A 19,635-nucleotide genomic window follows, 5' to 3' on the forward strand; every position below is an offset into this window, starting at 1 on the left:
CTCGGCGGCAGAAGCGCCGGGCTCCGCGAGGAGCGGCGCTGGCACTGGGCTTTTGTTCCGCGGGGGCGGCGGGCGCTCCGCGGGGGCGGCGGGCGCCTGCCCGGGCACTGCCCCGCCGCAAGGTGCTGCCGCCCGCGGCCCCGCGGCTCCAGCCCGCCGGGGCGGCGCGGCACGGCCGCCCGAGCAGGAGCCGCCGCGGGGGCTCCAGCGCTGCTCTCCAGGGTTGAGTTTATTGCCTTCTGCGAGGGCTGCACGGCTCCCTGTGGGTCTCTGCCGCGCGTGGCCTTTCCAGTCGCCCGTGGCGATCGGCGGGAGCGGAGCGGGAGGTGCGCGGGGCCGGGAACACCGCTCTCGGCTCCCGGTACCGGCACCGGGCGTGCAGCGGCCAGAGTGAGGCGTCCCCGCCTCGGCGGCCACGGCGCGGCAGGGCGAAGGCTGGGGAGCAGGAACGGAGGGGAAGGGAGTGGGGGTTGGCTCGGGAGACCCCCGTGCTCCCCTTCGCCGGGCTGCGGGGGACGGGGGTGAGCCCCTGGGGCCGGGGCGTGGGAGTGGTCCAGCTCCTGGCTCCGTTTGTGCGTCTCCTCGGTGGTACCTCCAGGATCTTCCAGACGATAAAACCGCTGGCCGTGACAAGGGGCAACTTTCTCTTACGGGATTTCACTTCATTTACCCTGTCAGCTGAAGGTGTTAACTTTGGGTGCAGTTTTTTGTATACCCTCGAGCTGATGTTTAATTTGCATTTCTAGAAGTACTATAGTATTTCTACCATTATGTTTCACTGAGGGAGCAAGGATTGTCTTGCAGTGCCTCATATTTCATACCACATTGCCTTTCCTTTGCATGCATATTTGTGCCATGATACTATACTTGTGAATGGAAAGATACGATTATTTGTTCTTTCACTATGATGTTATAGATTGTAAATTATGCAACAGTCAATTTGAAAAAGTTTGTAATGGCAAGTTTTCACATGTCTGTGCAGTGTTGGTTTGTATTTCTTTTTTTCCTGGTTTTTTGTAAACATGTCAGAAAATGGTAAATGGAAATTGTGACAGATTTAAAGTACCTGACTTGGTTTCAGAAAGCCCTCCTTTCTATTGCAGGTTAAATCAGCCCCTGTTCTTGACAGTCCTCAGTCGTGCTTTGTCGAAATTGACGTGTTTATTTAGATCCTTGCCTCCAGATCTGTCAGGCATGGCCCTGCTGAGGGGCAGTGGCCCCTGAGGAGAAACACTCCTCAAGCAGAATCTCTGCTGTGACGAACTACTGAGAGTGGTACCGCAGAAACTATGCAAGCAGGTTTCACGCTCCTGAAGTAAACATGATGAAAACAGAGTCTTCAGGAGAAAGATCCACCCTCCGAAGTGCCTCTCCTCACAGAAATGCTTACAGAACTGAGTTTCAGGCGCTGAAAAGCACCTTTGACAAACCGAAATCAGATGGAGACCAAAAAGCGAAAGAGGAAGGAGAGGCCTCACAGACCAGGGGAAGGAAATATGGCTCAAATGTCAATAGGATCAAGAACTTATTTATGCAGATGGGCATGGAGCCCACTGAAAGTGCTGGAGTTGCCCCTAAAACCAGGGGGAAGGGAGGCCCTCCATCACCTCAAAGACGAATTAGACCCAAAGAGTTTGTAGAAAAAGCAGATGGTTCAATCGTAAAGTTGGAATCGTCCGTCTCTGAAAGGATAAGTAGATTCGACACTCTCCATGATGGTCCTTCCTATTCCAAGTTTACTGAAACTCGGAAGATGTTTGAGCGAAATGCTCATGAACGTTCAAATCGCTATTCCCCAAAGAAAGAGAAAAGCATTTCTAATGAACTCCCGGATGAGTGGTGCAGCTCGAAGTCTCACAGAGGCAGCACTGATTCACTGGACAGTCTTAGCCCAAGGACAGAGACTGTCTCTCCAACTGTGAGTCAGCTCAGTGCAGTATTTGAAAACACTGATTCACACAATGTAATCGTAGAGAAGTCAGAAAACAGCGAAGAGTACTCTGTAACTGGTCACTATCCACTAAACCTTTCATCTGCTGTCACAAATATCTCTACCCCAGTTGCAAACCTTGAGGGTTTCAGTCCTTTGAAAGAGGCCAGCACGTGGTCTCCCCCAGCCAAACAGAGTACGGGCGTGATGTCTGTTGAGAACTCTCAGCAGACTAACACGCCTTCAACACCGAGGCAGAAAGTGTCCACAGGCACTTCAGCAAGTACAAAAGCAACTGAAGAAATAAAAAAGAGCACAGAGGCAAGTGCTGATTCTGTTGAGGGCTCTGCAGCAGGTCAACAGGATTTGGTTGGTGTGCTTGACAGTGAAAGATCTGTGGACAGCTGTCTGAGGAGTAAGTCAAAAACAGAGACAGGAGTTTTGGTGCAACAGAAGGAACGGTCAGAACATACAGAAGGTATCTTTGATCGGCCTGAAGCTGCAGAGTTAACAAAAAATGTAGCTTCAGGTGGTGATTTTGCCACAGATGCAATTTCAGATGCTACTGAGTCCCATTATGATGAAGCAAGTGAAAAAGATGGGCATGAAGATGTGAATAATTTTGAGAGTTCCCATGTGTACATGCACTCTGACTACAATGTCTATCGGGTACGATCCAGATATAATTCTGACTGGGGAGAGACAGGTACAGAACAGGATGATCTGGATGATAGTGATGAAAATAACTGTTATGAACCTGATATGGAATATTCTGAAATTAATGGATTGCCAGATGAAGATGAAATCCCAGCCAATCGAAAAATAAAGTTTAGCCGGGCTCCTATTAAGGTAAGGTTTCTTAAGTTCTTTTTTTTTTTGCAGTTTTCTTTGTTTTCAAATGTTGCTTTACTTGAAGGAGATTTTGACATTTGATCTCAACTCTAAAAAGATTTCAGAAGATTTTTTGATGCATGTTTTTATTGCAGTCAGCCAGTGAACATAATTTTAAATGAAGTAAAGCAGCTAAGCTCTGATGAGCTCATGTAATTTCCTAGATTTCTTGGTGCCTGACTAAACCAGCAGAATTTGAGAATGACAGCTGGACTTGTGAAGTTCAAGAATTTTAACATGTATGTTTTGACTTCTGAGACTGGGCTGTAACCATATTGTGAGATGTCAATGTGGGTATTTTATGACTTCTGTGCTGCTTGTTTCATTTCCTTTGAAATCACAGCTTCTTTGGATTGAAAGCCTTTTCCCCAGATCTCAGCATATTCTGAAAGTACCTGTGTTTAAAGAGTGTGTCCTGAACTATAGTGTGATTTTGTAGTAGAGGACTGTTAAAACTCCACATCTCAATTAGTATCATCTTTTCTAGTAGCATTGTCACTTATTTAAAACTTTTAAAGCCTTTATATATATATATATAGAGAGAGAATATGTCTTGGTGCTACCGAAGGGTGAAGTCAGTTGACTAAAACACCTAGTGAAGGATGTGCTTTTTGCAGAGCTGATAATGTTTAAGTACCTTGAAGTTACCACTAAGAATATTGTTTCCAGTACTTTTCAGTTTGAGAAGGAATAACTGGTCAATAGCTTTTTATGTTCTGTTGTACCAGATTTTCACTGCTTAGTGTCAGGGTTAAATATAAGTAAGTTGGTTTTAGTGCATGTATGTGGTGGTTTGACCCTGGCTGGAGATGCCTTACGTCTCTAATGAACAATTCAAAACCATAGCAGTTGTTGCAGAAATGGCTTCTTGAAACAGAAATATGCCATGGAGTATTTGAAATGTAAACATTTTAAAACTAAAAATGTGTAATTGAAGTTGACTGTTTTCATTGCGTGATTTTAGTAATGAAAATTACTAAGTCAATGAACAGAAGTTCCAGTGGTAAACTCAAAGTAATGTGATTTACAAAATCTGGATTTACTGCCTGTGATTTAAAGTAGGGTACGATGTATATTGTGTTTTGAACTTCTTGTCTCAATAAAATAACCAGATTTTCATATTTGTTTATCATGGGGTGGAGGGAAAAGAACAGTCTTTCTTCATACTTTGAAAAGAGCTTTTTTTCATACTGAAAGAAAATATCTCAAGACAAAATAATTGGTTTTTCTTTTAATTCTAATTTGTTAGTGTTTTGTTGAGGCTTGCATCATGAACCAAAAATTTGAGTACTTTTGTTCCCTCTTGATTATTCCCATATTAAAGTAGCTGTTCCTCCTGAATTCTTGGGGGGAGGTGAAGTGGGGAAAACTTTGATTACAAAGGAAGTTGTCCCCTCCACTCCTTTCCTGCTCAAGCTAATAGACAAGATGTACTTATAGACAAGATGATCTCTCTTCTTAAAGATCTACCAGTTATTTATGATGGTTCCAGCAGATGAGAATACGGAAGGTGACTTCACTGATTTTATTCTTGAGATGGTCAGACTTTTTTGGTGTTTCTAGAAGAGCTAATAGTGACATTTTTACTGCAGTGTATTGCTGTTGCCTGTCTGAATCATGCTGTCATGCCAACTACACTAAGAGTATTTTCTCAGTTATTTGTATTCTTTCTTTTCAAATTTTTATGCTGTGTTCCTGTCGGCTTACGTATTGTACAGTAATAATAACAGCCTATCAGGAAAATGCTCTAAAAGTAATTTTTGTAAATAATTAAAAGAGAACATTTGTCATGCATTTAAGCATAAAGTGCTCTTAAGCTTATCCAAAGTAAAAGAATAATTGCTTTAATTATCCGATCATCTTTACTGTAGATGGGAAGAAAATGGCATAGAAGCTGTGCTGGGAGAAAGCAGTGTAGGAGGGATGGGGAGGTTTGGGAGATCTCCTGCTTTTTGTCCTGGGTGCCTCCGGTGCATGCAATCTGTTAGTCATGTGGGGAAGCAGAAGTGAGACCATGTGGAAGGCTGGCCCTAGCAGGAGGAACTGCAGCAAAAGTTGTGGAAAATTAGAAGCTGCCTCTCGAGCTGTCCTCCCTTCTCTCCGCAGTGCTGTGTAATTCCCTCAGCAGTGAGAAGCTGGGTGAGCCAGGGCAGGCTGCCAGGGGCATCAGGTCACTGGCCGGCCACGCCGCCATGGGCAGGCACCAGGAGGGCAGCTGGAGAATCCCCTGGAGGCTCCTTGTGGCTCACGGGTCCCTGGGCTCCTGCCCTCCTTCTCTAGCAGCGCTGCCCATGGGGCACGCTCTAGGAGGCTGGGAGCTGGCTGGCAGCACAGCAGGCAGCCAGGGGGACTTGTGTTCTGTCCCCTCACACAGTGCCAGCAGGTGAACTTATCCATCACTCCCTGTGCCCATCTGGTACACGGGCATGTTGCTTCTGACTGAATAGACAGCAACTGTTTAAGGATTTTTCTGTTCTACACAATTTTGTGTGCTGGTGGGCATGACTGGTTTCATTAATAGGTAGCTGAACATCATCTCATGCTTGGTGTGATTGCAAGAGAGAAAAATACAAAGCAATATAGGAGTATTTTCTGAACTGTTGGAAACTGATCTGTCTTTATGAAAATGATGGAATTTGTACTTAACTATTCTGCTAGATAGTGGTGTGCAAAATCCAACCCAGACTCTAGATGTTTAGTGTTGATTTCAGTATTGTACCTTCACTCTCCTCCTACAGGAGAACTCTGAAATAATTAATGAAGTTGGCATTTGAATGTGTGAATTGTGGAGTCAGTGGGTAGTTATTGCCATGAAGTTGTTACTTGAAGATCTCAACAGGTTTAGGTAAACGTCTTTGGACTGTTTTTCTATGTGATTTCTTCAGGCAGACATGTGAGATTTTTTTTTTTTGTCGCTTTAGGGAAAATGCTCGAGGACTATGAGAAACAGTGAAGTATAGGCAGAAGGGTAAATTAATAAAATCTTCCCAGACTGATAAAGGCTGAATTCTGCTTGTCTCCCAGGAAAAAGACTCAATTATTAAGAAACTCACTATCAAGAGGAAGACGCAAGTCAGTGCATACAGGAAATTCTACTGTGTTACAGTCTGTAATTTTGCTATCACAGATCCCATACTCCATGGGCCATTTGCTCTGCTCTAGGATTATGGGATATATTCGCTGATTTCATCTCTGTTGAAAATCCCTTTAGGAGTAGGTGACTGCCCAGAGGCCACTGCAGGCTTGGGGAGTTTCTAGGTATTTGGAGTGTGGTATTGCTGACATGAGCAGTTGTGTGTGTCTGTGGGAGCTTAAATCAGCTTGGTGCTGTTAATGAGAAGGAGTACAAAAGGGCCCTAGAGTGGCAGTGGACAGGAGTGTGTTGCTAAACAAGGGATGTGAACATTTCTGTAGTTGTTCATATGACTGTTTATGTAGTGATACAGAGGCCTTTATCAGCACTGGCCTGCTCTTGTGTTGAGGTGTTGTGTTTGTGCTCAGGGATAGAACTGAAGTTCTCCAGGGCAAGTGTACGAGGTGAAAAAGTTAAGTAAATGGGATGAGGAAAAACATACCCTGGTTTTTCCAGGGATACTTTTCTACCAAAGAAACAAAACAACATCCCCACCCCAAACTCCCCCTGCCAACCCAGCACTCATTGATGTATTGGTCTTCCATTGGGTTTTGCAAGCTTTTCTGAGGGTTGGGTTATGTACTGCTTCCCAGACACGGTGGGCTAATTGGGCAAGGTTTGCCTGTAATGCAGAATTCATTAGCTTGTGGCTTTCTACTCCCTAGCGAGTGAAAACGTATTGATTGTCCAAATCATAAGTCATTTTTTGAGCTGTGCTTCCTCCATCCCAGGTAGAATTAGGATGAAGAGTAATGTTCACCTTTTCCCTTTCCAAGTCCATAGTTTCTGTTGCCGTGATAGCTGATGGCTGTGTCTTCAGTTGGTGCCTGATTCCTGGCACCAGGTACACATTAAACCATTTAAAGCTGTTAACAGCAATTTGTGTCTCCTGCTGAGCCTCCTTTTGCAACCTTCTGCTCTACTGCCTCTGTCCTACCAGCCAAGGGGTTGGGTATTATGTGACAGACCGTATGGCAGACAGCAGGGAACTTGTGGTGCTGCGAGGGGGTTTGGCCCAAGCTTCTGCCGCAGTTTTTACTGTTCTCTAAAGCTTCCTTAGGTGTGCAGTGGTGAAGGGACATCCCTGCAGACCTCTGCTGAGTTGTGGGGGCAGGTGGGAGGGAGGGTAACATGAAAGGAAGGTACGTAGAAAATGGCTCTTCCATACTTCAGCTAATTCTGTATGAAGAGAATGTAATCACTAGTGCCCATGCCTCCTATTGTGCTTCCTCTCTTCTGTCATGCAGCACGACTGAATTTTATACCCCACAATACTTCAGTTTTCCAGATCATGTCTTGTTCAAGTGGTCTTCAGGAATTGGAACTAACACTCTCTCTTGCCTTTGAAGAAAATTTGCAAGTGCTGTGATTATAGTTTAGCGTAGAACATAAATGAAATTTGTGTTTAACAGTTGCTTTGAATTTTTTTTATGAACTACACTTTTTTACAAACTTTTTCTCAAAATCGTTTCAACTAATGAATCTTTCAGATATTCCTCATTTCTGAGGGGTCCTGAAAGGTCATTTAGCTCTAGGCCCTCTGCCATGGGCAGGCACTCCTTCCACTAGACCAGGTTTCTCAGTTCCATCTGATCTGGCCTTGAACATTTCTGGGGATGGAGTATCCACAGCTTCTCTGTGTTTCAGTGTCTCACCACTCTCACAGTAAAGAATCTTTTCCTAATACGTAATTTAAACTTACCTTCTTTCAATTTGAACCTATTCCCCCTTGTACTGTCACTACAAGCCCTTGTAAAATGTCTCTCTCCATCTTTCTTGTAAGCTTTTTCCCTTTTCCAGGCTGAACAATCCAAATTATCTCTGCCTTTCCTCTTAGGAAAGGTGCTTCTTCACTCTAATCCACTTAGTGTCCCTCCTCTGGGCTCACTCCAACAGCTCCATGTCCTTCCTGAGCTGGGCACCCCAGGGCTGGGTGCTGTGTTCCAGGTGGGATCTCTCTCACCAGAGCAGAGCAGAGGGGCAGAATCCCCTCCCCTGCCCTGCTGCCCACGCTGCTTTTGGTGCAGCCCAGGACACCTTTGGCTTTCTGGGCTGTGAGTGCACATGGCCAGGTCATGTCCAGCCTCTCATCCACCAGCACCCCCAGGTCCTTCTGGGCAGGGCTGCTCTTGATCTCTTAATTCCCTCAGCCTATATTGATACCAGGGCGCGCCCCAACAAAATATGTTCAGGAATGTAAATAGATGTGGAGAAATAATTTGAAACAATCTGGCACTAATTAAGTTTGAAATACTTAATTTAAAATATCATTATTCTTTATATAATAACCATAATAATAAAGTAGGCTGAAAACATTTTCAAGCCTTAGTGTAAAAAAGAAGTATTTCTTTGCTTGATGCATTGCTCGGTATTGTATGTGCTTGTTGTTAAAATGTTGATGAACTATTTTGAATCACAGGAATCATAAGAGAAGATTACCCATGCACAAGCTCAGTACAGTCCAAACTTATCATTTCTATGTGTATTTAACTTAAATGAATACAGAGTTGGATTTTCATGATCTCCACATTTTCCACTTGCAGTAAGCCTGTGATTCTAAAAGGAAAGCAGTCACTCTGCATGTTAAGACACTTGTATATCTAAGGCCAGTATGGAAGTCAGGATTTCCAGAAAGATCCTGAGGCTTTGTTAGATTTGAAATGGTTACAGAATCTGAGAAATTCATCCACTTTTTGACCGGGTTAATTATTAAAGATTACAGATTAAAAAAAAAGATGCGTAGCTCTTGCTAAAATTGCTGAAAGAATGTTTTGTTTTCCTTGAGTTTGGTTCACTACTTCAGCTCCTGTGTCCATGTAGAAGCCTAGAAGATAAGAGAACTAATATGTATCCTCAAACACCAATACCTGGGTATCTGTGGAGCCACCCGAGGATTGTTGGTAAGAACATTCTGTGAGAAAGATCAGGATGTTACTGAAAAAGGGGCCATACAGAGGAGGGGCAGAGAAGCAGGAAGGAATGAGAAGTAAATATTAAGGATTCAAAGACTGGATGCACTCAGATAACAAATAGTGAAAGGATAAAGCATTTCAGAATTATTATAATATTATCAATATTTTGGTTCAGTCACTTTGGTGAACACAGATACTTCATTATTGCTGTGGAATTTTATGCCTTCATGATGAGTCTCTTGTACACAATTTCAGGTGCAAAAGGGTTTTCTTGTATTAAATATACATGGAATTATTGGGTTACAGTAAATGGAATAAAGTTATTTCCCTGTTACAATAGGCTGTGGAGTCTAACTCTTATATAAGGCATAATTTCACTACTGATTCAAGAGATCAGGAGTTCTGGGTGCAGTGTTCACACACATAGTTCTTGAACTAAAAACAAATAATGCTTCCTAAAAATTGTGTTTCATAAGTACTGAGGGCATTCTAGAAGGACTGTATGTAGAAACAGAATTTGGATTAAATAATTGCATCAGAGGCTTAGGCGGTTTAGATTGAAAGGGGTTTCCAATTAAAGGTTTTGAATTTCAAAAATGCAGACTGAGAAGCTGTAGGGAAATGGTTTGAAATTAGCTGAACCAAAGACCAAAGGGAACTCTTTGATTCAGAATTAGAAAAAGTGCGTAGGATTTTCATCCCAAGAAAAAGCAGAGTACACAAGCAGAATGATTGCAGACCTAATCAGAAGAAAAGTCAGCCAAAGAGAACATTATAAGTTAGCCAAGAACTTAGAAGGAGTGGCAGAAGTGGTTGTTGAAAAAATTAAGAATGTCATAGAGTTCAGAAGTCTTAAATGTGACTAAGAAGTTGCCAGAAGTCAAGCTGATTTTGACCTTGAAAAGGAAAATGATCCAAGTAGTAAAAAGCTATTCATCCATTAAAAATTCAGCAAGGAAGGAGGGTGAGTGTTGTGCAGTGAGTGTGAAGTTATGGCCCGTTATCACCCCCAGTTTGTTGAGGAAATTCATATAGTGAAATGAAGGAGAAACCTACAGGTTCCTAGTGCTCAGGTTTGTATGGGGCTGGGTCAAAGGAGCTGCGTTTTAGAAGATCTTGTACCAAATACTTCAAAACTAAAAGAGTACTATCAAAGCTGAGATGGTGTTTAACCACAGAAGAGCAAATTTAATAGCTGTTTTTCCAAAAGTAGAAAAAAAAAGTGGTTTTGGCTGCCTGAAAATTACAATTTTTTTTTCCCCCATAGCAAAGCAATAGAGAACACTTTTTAAAGAATCAAAGGCAGAGAGGAAAATGGAATACATGTAAATGGATTTATCAGAGGTAGTATATGCCAGACTAAATTAGGATCTGCCTTTGATAAGATAAAAGACCTTGTTAAAAATTTCAGTAGTTCTGTCCCAGGAAGTTGGAGTGCACTAATGACACTTGCTTTTGACGGAAAGTGGGGAAGCCTTATCATTGCATAGGATTACAGTATAATATGGGTGACTGGGAGAACTTGAGTAGTGGGGATGGATTATGAGCTAAGAACTTTCACAGTAAACTAGTGATCATTTGTAGGGGATGACAGCTAAAGGAGAAAGCCACTCTGACTTGCTCTTGCAGAATGACAGCAGCATCCTATGATGTGATGCAGCTGTGAGGAAGGCAAATGGCATTCTCAATAACATGAAGCAAAATATTTTGGAAGCAGTATGGAATTATGGGTGTCATTTTATAACTCGCCAAGGAGACTTCATCTGGACTGTGTCTGTTGGATTCTACTTAAGGCAAGTGGTTTTGCAGTAAGAGCTGTACCAACTTCATGCTCTTATGTGCTTTCTCTTGGTTAGTTCTATCATAAAACAGGGGCCTTAAGAAATTTATCTTGCACAAGTCCTGAAAAGGACTGTTATTGCATTTCTGCTTTCAAAAGAAAAGACACCTGAAAGCTAAGGGGCAGCATTTCACTTTTAAGATAAAATTGAATGTTTTCTAACTAAGATTAAAAAGTTTTAATAGCAGGTACTCTTCCTGTGCTCCTGATAGACTACTGTGTTGTCTAGTAGTGTCTGTTAATTTTTTTAATTCTTAAAATTATAAATATATTATTAATTACCAATATTTATTTATATTATATAATATTGATAATCTACCAATTATCAATATTATATTATTAATTACTTTCAGCTCTGTTGAACTTGAAGGCCACAAATAATCTATTAAAAAGAGTAAGAGACATTGGCTGTAATTAAATGTTAGAAAGCAGTGGATAATATTGTGGTGTCATTTTTTATACAGAAAGTATCCTATTGGGAGAAGCTAATTTTACTGGAGTTATGAGAATTGATTCAAGAGACTCATCAGATCACTCAGATAATTCCATATGATAAAGTTAGTGGAAGAAGTGAATGCAGAATTTATCTCCAAGACCCGTGTGCCTTGTGCTGTTATACATAAAGCTGCACTTCTTAGTCTGTGCACATCTGTAACTTCTCATGTTCCACTCTGCAGTTTCCATCTGCCTTAATATTCAGTGAACAGTCTCAAGGGCATAAGATGCTGGTTCACAAGAAAGGATATCTTCCAGGATTCAATCTATGCTGCCTGTAGACCTAGGGACTTCCATTTGATAAAATCACTGTGTTTTGCATTAGTTGTTTGAAAGCAATAAATTACAGAGGCTTTCAAAAGTCATGCTATCAAACTCCTCTCTAATTAATCTAGATCATGGCCTTTATGATAAAACATTAGGGTTTTTTTTTAATCTAACTTGTAATCATCTTTACATCTTCATAAGCTTGCAGTTATCTTTGAGATGGATGGTGATATATTTAGGTACTGACACATTCCAGATTCCTTAGAATCTGACATACCTATTAACTCTGCCTTCTTAAGAGCTCAGAGATACTTTCTCAGTAGTTCTGGCTTGAGTGATTGATTGCCCAGAAGATTTCATTGTGCATAGGCTGTTTAAATAGAATACTCAAAATATGTTAGTGTTGCAAGGGCAAACCAGAGAGAACTCATGAATCCAGAGGTTTAGAGCACTTGAAAAAAAGCTGGTGGTTTAGCAGTGTGGCAAAGTGCACTGACACGAATGAGAATGTTTCAGTATGACGTTTGATAGGGGGAGACTACCAGACCACGTAGCTCTTTATTCCCTTTTGCCCAGCCATTTTCCTCTGAGGTAGTTGCTCAATTTTATCTTTCTTAATTTAGGAGGTTGTCTAAAAAATGCTTCCCTAATGTTTTGCTTGTTTCTTTCATGTTAATATTTAAATTGGGGGGGCAAAAATACCATTAAACAGAGGGGCTCTTTTTTTCTTCCTCTTTTTTTTTTTTTTTTCTTTTCACTCTTTCTTAGTTAAATAATTCCAGGGAATAATTCTCCAAGCTTAACAGCTGTAGATCCAGAATAACTGCTGAGACTTACTGTGGTTTACTGCAAGTGCATGACGCAGTCATTACCAGTAAATCTTGACCATTAAAAAGGGGAAGTTGTGCCTAATCAACCTCATAACCATCTACAGAGAAATGACTGGCTTTAACAGGTGAGGGGAGAGCAGTGGCTATTGTCTGCATTCACTTCAGTGAGGCTTTTAGCTTAACATATTCATAGAGAAGCTTGTTAAATGCAGGCTAGATGAGCAGACAGTGAGGTAGATTGGGAACTGGCTGAACAGAGAGGTGGGAAGCCACAAACCTCACAGGGTTCAACAGGGAGAGAGGTGCAGAGTCCTGCGCCTGGCCCCATGCACCATTATATCCTGGGGGACCATCCACAGGGTGGGTCCTCTTCAGCTCTGCAGAAGAGGCTCTGGGGTGCTGGACGACATCAAGTGAAATGTGAGTCAGCCATGTGCTTGCGTAACAAGGAAGACTGATTGTATTTTGGGCTGTGTTAAGATGAGTGCTGCTGTCAGGTCAAGGGAGGTGATCCCTCCCCAATACCACTGAGGCCACATGTGGAGCTTTGGGCCCTATTCCAGGCTCCCCAGCCCAGGAGACTGGAGAAAGTCCAGGGAAGGCCCATTAAGATGATTACAGGTCTGGAGCATCTGTCCTGCGAGGAAAGGCTGAGGACTGTGGCTGCTGAGCCTGGAGAGGTGAAGACTCAATGATGGTCTTACTAATGTATATAAATACTTGAAGGGAAGGTGCAAACAAAACAGAGCCAGCCTCTTTCCAGTTATGGCAAGTGACAGGGTGGGCACCAGCTGAAACTCAGGAGGTTTCCTGTGAACATCAGGAAATTCTTTCCCTGTGAGGGTGACTGAGCACTGACACAGGTTATGAGAGGCTATGGATGCTCCATCTATGGAGTTACTCAAAAGCTGTCTGGACATGGTCCTGTGCAAGGAGTGCTTGTGCTTGAGCTGGGGGGAATGGGCCAGATGACCTTTCTACATCCCTTCCAGTTTGAGCCATCTTGTGGTTCTGTTGCTTCATTTACATCAGATAGAAACTATTTTCCTAATAGTGAACTTCAGTAAAGGAAGCAGTTAAATTGCATCCAAGATAAATTCTCTTAATTTTATTATTTATAAAATGTACTAAGTGATCTCTTGTATTATTTATCAGGTGCAGCAGCTCCAGTAGGTTTGATTGTAATAGTTAATGTTGTTTAAGTCTAGGTGAGTATTTTAGTAAGAGTTCATTGCATAAATCTGGAATTCTTACTTTGTAATTACAGATAGTTAAGTTTGATACTAGACTTTTAATGTTTCTTGTTAATGAGAAACTAGGCCTACCACTGCTAATTGAAACAACTAAGATAGGATTTTAAGAGATTTTTTGGGACATACTTTGTTGTATACATAAGCAGGTTGACCTAACCTTTTAAGTAGCATTTAATAAGGCAAAAGATTTTAGGGAAATACTTAAATATTATGACTTTACTATTTATGATGAAGAGGAAAAATTTAAAACTGCCTATGCAGAAATAAAACTGTTGAGGAGTAGTGTTCATTTGCAGCAGTGGCAAGGCCCACCAACATTTTGCATGTAGCAGTAGCTGAAGTCTGGATGGCTGCTTCTGGGGTAAGCCTTGATTGGAATGGGAATATGATCTGAGTGCCCAGTTGAGGCCAAATACTCTAAAGCTGTGGTTAAACTGATAAATAATCTCATCCTGGGCTGTATACCTTAAGTGAAATATTTGAATTACTCACTTTATAAAATGTACCAAGTTGCTGATTTTGTCTAGTGTATCTAGTTTATCTCTCCAGTAGTGAAGAAGAGCAGAGGGATTTTGCTGATCTTGTAAAGTTTAAGAACTCCCAGAAGAGAGACCAATATGTATGTCTGGAGATGACCAACAGCCATTTCTGAAATATGAGAGGGTTAGTGAGACGTGTTTTGAATACTACTCTGAAAAAAGGGAATAAAAAATAGCAAATAGTATAAATTGTTTTCACTCCTTTGGCTTAAAAGTGGTTCTATTAAAGCAAGCCTCTTGTGCCGACATATGATTTACTTTATTGATTTTATTTTCCTAGTGCAGAGGGTTGCTTGTGTCTCTACGTGCTGCAGAACCACTGTATATAATCCCTTCCATTAAGAACACTAAGTTTCTGGGTTTGAGGAAGCTGAATCTGCCTTGAGAATGCTGTGCTGCTGGAAGCTAAACCCGGCAGTGGGAAGCTCGGTGGTGGTGGGAGAGCAGCGGTGGTCTCATGCCCCAGCTGGGCGATGGCGTGGGAGCGCAGGCTGGGTCAGGACTGGGTCAGTACCCAGCACTGTGACCTGACAGGGTGCAGCTTTCATAAGTCAGTGGTACTTGACAGCACTGCACTTGCAGCCTTTAGGATTCAAAAGAAGCCACAGGACAGGTTTTTGGCCTTTTTATAAGAGCTAGGTGCTTCCTGCTGCAGTAGTAGTCCTTCAGTATGGCATTATGCAAAATACGCAGTTGAACTCTTTCTTCACTGTTTTGCCTCACTCGACTACCTGATGCTACCTGAGCACTGAAGAGATATTTTGGTTTTAAAGTGCAGTCTCTGTTTTTTTCCCTCTTCTTCCTCTTCCCCCACCCCCCCTGCCACTGATTCTGGACACTCCCAGGGCTGCAGTTTCGTCTAGGTCAGAATTTCCCCTCTTATCCTCAGTTTGCTTGTTTTCTAGGACTACATACTTGACATTTTGCATTGCATTAAAAAATTGAAAACACAACAAAGAAACCTTTTTAATCATTTAGTTTATAATTCTTTCATTGTTTTATGCAGATTACGTTTGTCACTTGAGTCAAGAATTTACTGTGGTACCTTCTCCACCGAGTTTTTGTTGCAGCATTATATGTAGATTTTGTTTAATGTATTTTATTATTTATAATGAGTAAATAATGTGTGAAATATATAGCTTCATACCCATAGAGGCTTCATGAATGCTGTTCATTCTCTGGTTCTTGTACTCTCCACAGATTGTTCTGATCTCAGGCTTAGCTTTTGATAGCTTGCTTCTTTATTGTGTGAGAGACAACAAAATCTAGATGTGCCATATGTTCTATCACAGTTTTCCTTAAAACCGTGGCTGACACCTGAGAGGAGAAAAAGTGTTTTCTCTGATCTGTGTTGTGTGAAGTATCTGCTTCATCTGACCAACTTATAGGCAAATCTACTGCCACTACTTTTTAGAGGATACACTTGTACACTTAGAAAAATTGGAATTAAAATAAAAAACTTATTTATGTATGCAGATACTTGACTAATAAAATACTGTAGTGATAATTCATCAAAATGTTCTGAAAGATTAATTTTTGTCTTAAAAATTCTGAAATTCATTCTTACATTACAAACATAATTCTCCCAAGGGTGTGGAGCTTGTTTTAGCTGCAAGAATTTTTGCAGTGCAGGGTAAGCCTGCCAAGAGGATGTAGCAAAAGTCTGTTAAAGGTAAGCATGTCATGACTTCTCTCTGGTATTAGGTATTTTTTGTTCTCTTTTGAACAGGAGTGGTATTATAACCATGAAATACTAGATGAAATTCTTTGTCTTTTATTAGCACTGGAATTCCAAGATACAACATCACTTGGTGACTTGATGAATAATAGTTGTCATTTAATGGCTGGCTAGGATTACTTTGAAAATAAAGGTCAAAATTTTATCTTTTGTCTCACTACTTGAAAAAACCACTGGCAGTAGATGAAAAGGAGGACTGTCCCTCATACCCTTTTAGACTTCAGATTTTATTACGTTTCTAAAGTGAAAAAAATGCAATCGTGCAATAAATGACATTTGAAACATCTTAACTTTGAATGAACTGCTTCTGCTTACATCCATATTTGTATATTTGGTGTAGACATCAGTGTCACCATCAGAAACAAGATATTTTTGGGACTCCTAGACATTGTGCAGCCCTTCGTCATGCTGCTGTCAGGAGCTTGATCAGTAAATTAGTTTAGTGGTACTGGTAATGGATTTCCAGGGATTACACCACCGACTCTGATTCAGAGCACTGAACTTGCATGCAAGAATTCCTGAGAGCCTCTGTACTACAGAATGCAAACTATACTTACTGCATAAGAATGACAGACAATGGTCCTGGAAATCGTCAATAAACATCACTGACTCCTGTGTCATTTTCTGTACCATTTGGAATAAAAATTAAGTGATCAGTGTGCATTTGTAACAGGGCACCTGGATAGATGTGATGATGGCACTGACCTGAAGACATTCAGCAGTGTTGAATGGTGTTGCAAAGCAGACCGTACTTCTTTTTCTCATGGATGTGACAGCAAGTAAACCTAACAGAATGGGAAAGTTTGGAACAAACAGAACTTCAGAGAGTGGTGTAATACAGCAAAATCAGGTGACATTGTTAAAAGCTTTTTCAAATTGAGATGACTTCAGGGAATTCTACTTAAAACTGGATTATGATTATTAAAAGGGGAGACTGAACTATTACATGAATTGCCAGTGGACTTGCCACCTGTGCTAGAAGTCTAGCAGTGAGACTGTAGGGTATTTTTTAGCTACGATAATAACAACAATTGTGGGCCTTTATTCTGTGCTTTGACTTTGTTTTCCCACAGCAGCCAGCCCTAGGAATTGTAGTCTGTTATGCAAGGAGCCTAAAACAGTGCACTGAACATGTAGTCTGTTGTCTAATTATACTAAGTACTGGTGGGATGGTCTCTTCATCCGCTTACAAGAATTGTGTCAGAAAATGTCTGCTTCAGGTAGATCTCTAATGAAACTGTGAGCTGATGCTTTGCTGGAAATAGTTTCAATATCTGTTAATATTCAAAGAGATGAAAAGCTGTGTTGTTAATAAAGGAAATTACTTCAATTCATAATTCTCAGTACATTGCATGTATAACTAAAAAAAATATCCTGTAGTTTTTGCCTGACAGTTTATAACAAGTGGCACAGATTTGTGGAAGAGGCTGTAGTGCCTTCAGTTGAAAGCAGATTTTTAGTTTAATTACTATCCAGTGAGTCTCCTTTGTGTGATCACATTGCACCTCTAAGCTGATCAATATTACGTTTCGCTATTTGCTAGCACTTAATGAGATTTCTTACTGATCTTGGAGTGTAATGTACCTCATCTCATGAAGGCTAGCAACTTCTCATGTGTGTTGAAAATCTGCAGTAACATTTTAGTAAAAACTTTGGCTGGTCCAAGCAATTAATAAAAGAGTATGGAGAAGGAGTAAGCATTTTTGGAAGATGTGCATAGGAGGGGGACTTGGACCTCCGTAATTTTCTAGAAGAGCATCTACCTAAACACTGCACCCTGGGCTACAGTGTGTTTTTCTGTCATTTCAGTTGAACGTGGGACCAAAAGAACTGTCTGTACTGAATGATTTTGCAGGTCCTGGCACTAGAAAGAACACCAGGGCAAACATGACTGCATAGCTTAATATTTAGACTGTTGCCTTTAGTCTCTGAGGAGGCTGCTTTGAGATCTAAGATGTGCTGAAATATTCGTTAAAATTAAACTGTAAGGAGCTGTTAGATTTAAGAAGAGATTTTTCAATATAAGGGGAATTAAATTTTAACTCTCATGTAGTGGATGAACATTACAGGCACTTGGCCTTTTATATGGTGATCATTACTGTCATGTTCATCTCCTGGACAGGCTTTCACAAAGAGAGTTAGGTCTTTCTTGGGTTTTTGATCAAATTGCTCAAATTGCCTTCAGAAGGCAGCTGAGCACTGGGCAGAGGAGACGTCTGTTTGCAGCTTTTACCTGGGCTTTAAGCTGAAAGAAGTCAGAGAGACTGTAGTACTCAATAGATTGATTCTTGACCCTAGGCAGGGCCTTGGTGAATGTTTGTGCTTGTGTAGCACCACCCCATCGCAACTTCATTTCCCTTTGGATTTTGTGGGGGGTTTAAGTGATCAACCTCAGGTTTTTGGTTTAGTCTGTACATAAATATTGTGGTTTTCTTTGACCAACTGATAACATAAGTGCTTTACTGAATTGGAGTCCCCAGTTAGTGATAACAGATATTATTTGTGTCTCAAACCAGAACGGTCTTCTGGATGCTTCTCCGTCCTGTTTTCTTCAGTCACAATATTAGCTGGAACATGCCTCTTTTTAAAATTTTGTTTGATTGTCTCTCCTTCCCATTATGCTCTTTGAAAGTGGTGGCTGAGAGGTGAGAAAGGCTAACATTTAACTCCACTACTCTAAAGCAATTTCAGTGTGGAGCATTCCCCCAGGGCTAGGATAGGGGGAAGAGATAAATAAAACATCAATGAATAAAGAAGCTAGAATAATTTTAAAACCAGGCTAACCAGGATAGGCTTTCTTATTTGTGTCTTGAAGACACAGTCAGGGCCTTATCAAGGTACTCACTTCGTAGCTAGAATGTCTCTTTGTCTGCATAATTAATATAAATGAGCACAGCAGACAGTAGGGAGAGAAGCAGTCAGAACAAGATGAAATAGTACTCAGTTATGCAAAGGGGTTAGTGGAAGAGGGAGGAGTAGAATTAAGACCTTCAAGTTTTAATGGAAAATAAAAACTGTAAAACAACCTTTGGGGAGTCTTATGATACTGATGAATTGATGTTGCAATACTACAGTTCAGAAGGAAAATCCTACTCACAGTTTACAATATGTGCTCACATTCTTACAAGTAAATGAAGTACACGTGAAATCTGAGGAAAGAGCCTGGACCTGCAGCCCCCTGTGCTGGAGCCCTTGCCTGCTTTACTGCTCTCTCCTGCACCACTGTGACTTGAGAGAGCTTCTGTGCGATCTTCAGCATCTCCAAAACACACCTCCCACTTTACTGTAGCTCTTTACTACCTGTGAAACCAGGTTTCAGAAATGATGAAAAGGTAGGTAATGTGTTGAGGAAGGAACTGTACCTGACTTGTAACTGGCTGACAAGATGAGCTTGTTATCAGTGCTATCTTCAGCAGAACTGAAACTGAAATTAATATAGAGGAAGTAAAAAATGTGGCTTCAAACCATGCTTTGAGCTCCTAGTGTTTTTATGATAGTGCTTTCTTCTCTGCAGCAGTCCAATGTGACTCAATACTTCCTTGAAAATACTACCTTTCATGGATGTAATTATATGCTTGACCGATAAAAGTTAGAAACAAATTACAGTTCCTGAATCTGTTCTCCTTTCATTGCTATAATGCTATCAAGTTATGATCTGGGAGAAGGAGATTTAAGATGGGGGGACTGTCATGGGGAGTGTGTGTATATGCTGCTGCAGGCAGCAGTATAAATTAGGTGTAGCTGGATTAAAATTAAATAAGACAGGTTGGTACCAAAAGCAGTCTAGTTGTAGCTGTTGGGTGCCAA

At 41.2% G+C, this 19,635-nt stretch overlaps 1 protein-coding gene across 4 annotated transcripts in view; it reads left to right on the forward strand.

Annotated features, from left to right (window-relative positions):
* Positions 1-1,082: 1,082 nt before the first annotated feature.
* The window catches only part of PPP1R9A (protein phosphatase 1 regulatory subunit 9A), a 131,898-nt gene continuing 113,345 nt past the window's right edge, over positions 1,083-19,635 (forward strand). For 2 of the 4 annotated variants that reach the window (XM_015618034.2, XM_015618035.2), the window contains exon 1: positions 1,083-2,779. In XM_015618034.2, coding sequence (XP_015473520.1) covers positions 1,322-2,779 — 1,458 coding nt within the window. In that variant the 5' untranslated portion in view covers positions 1,083-1,321. The remainder of the gene's footprint in view (positions 2,780-19,635) is intronic. The other 2 variants (XM_015618036.2, XM_015618037.2) reach the window with 1 other exon arrangement.

The sequence above is a fragment of the Parus major genome, chromosome 2 (assembly GCF_001522545.3).
Source record: "Parus major isolate Abel chromosome 2, Parus_major1.1, whole genome shotgun sequence".
Taxonomy (NCBI): Eukaryota; Metazoa; Chordata; class Aves; order Passeriformes; family Paridae; genus Parus; species Parus major.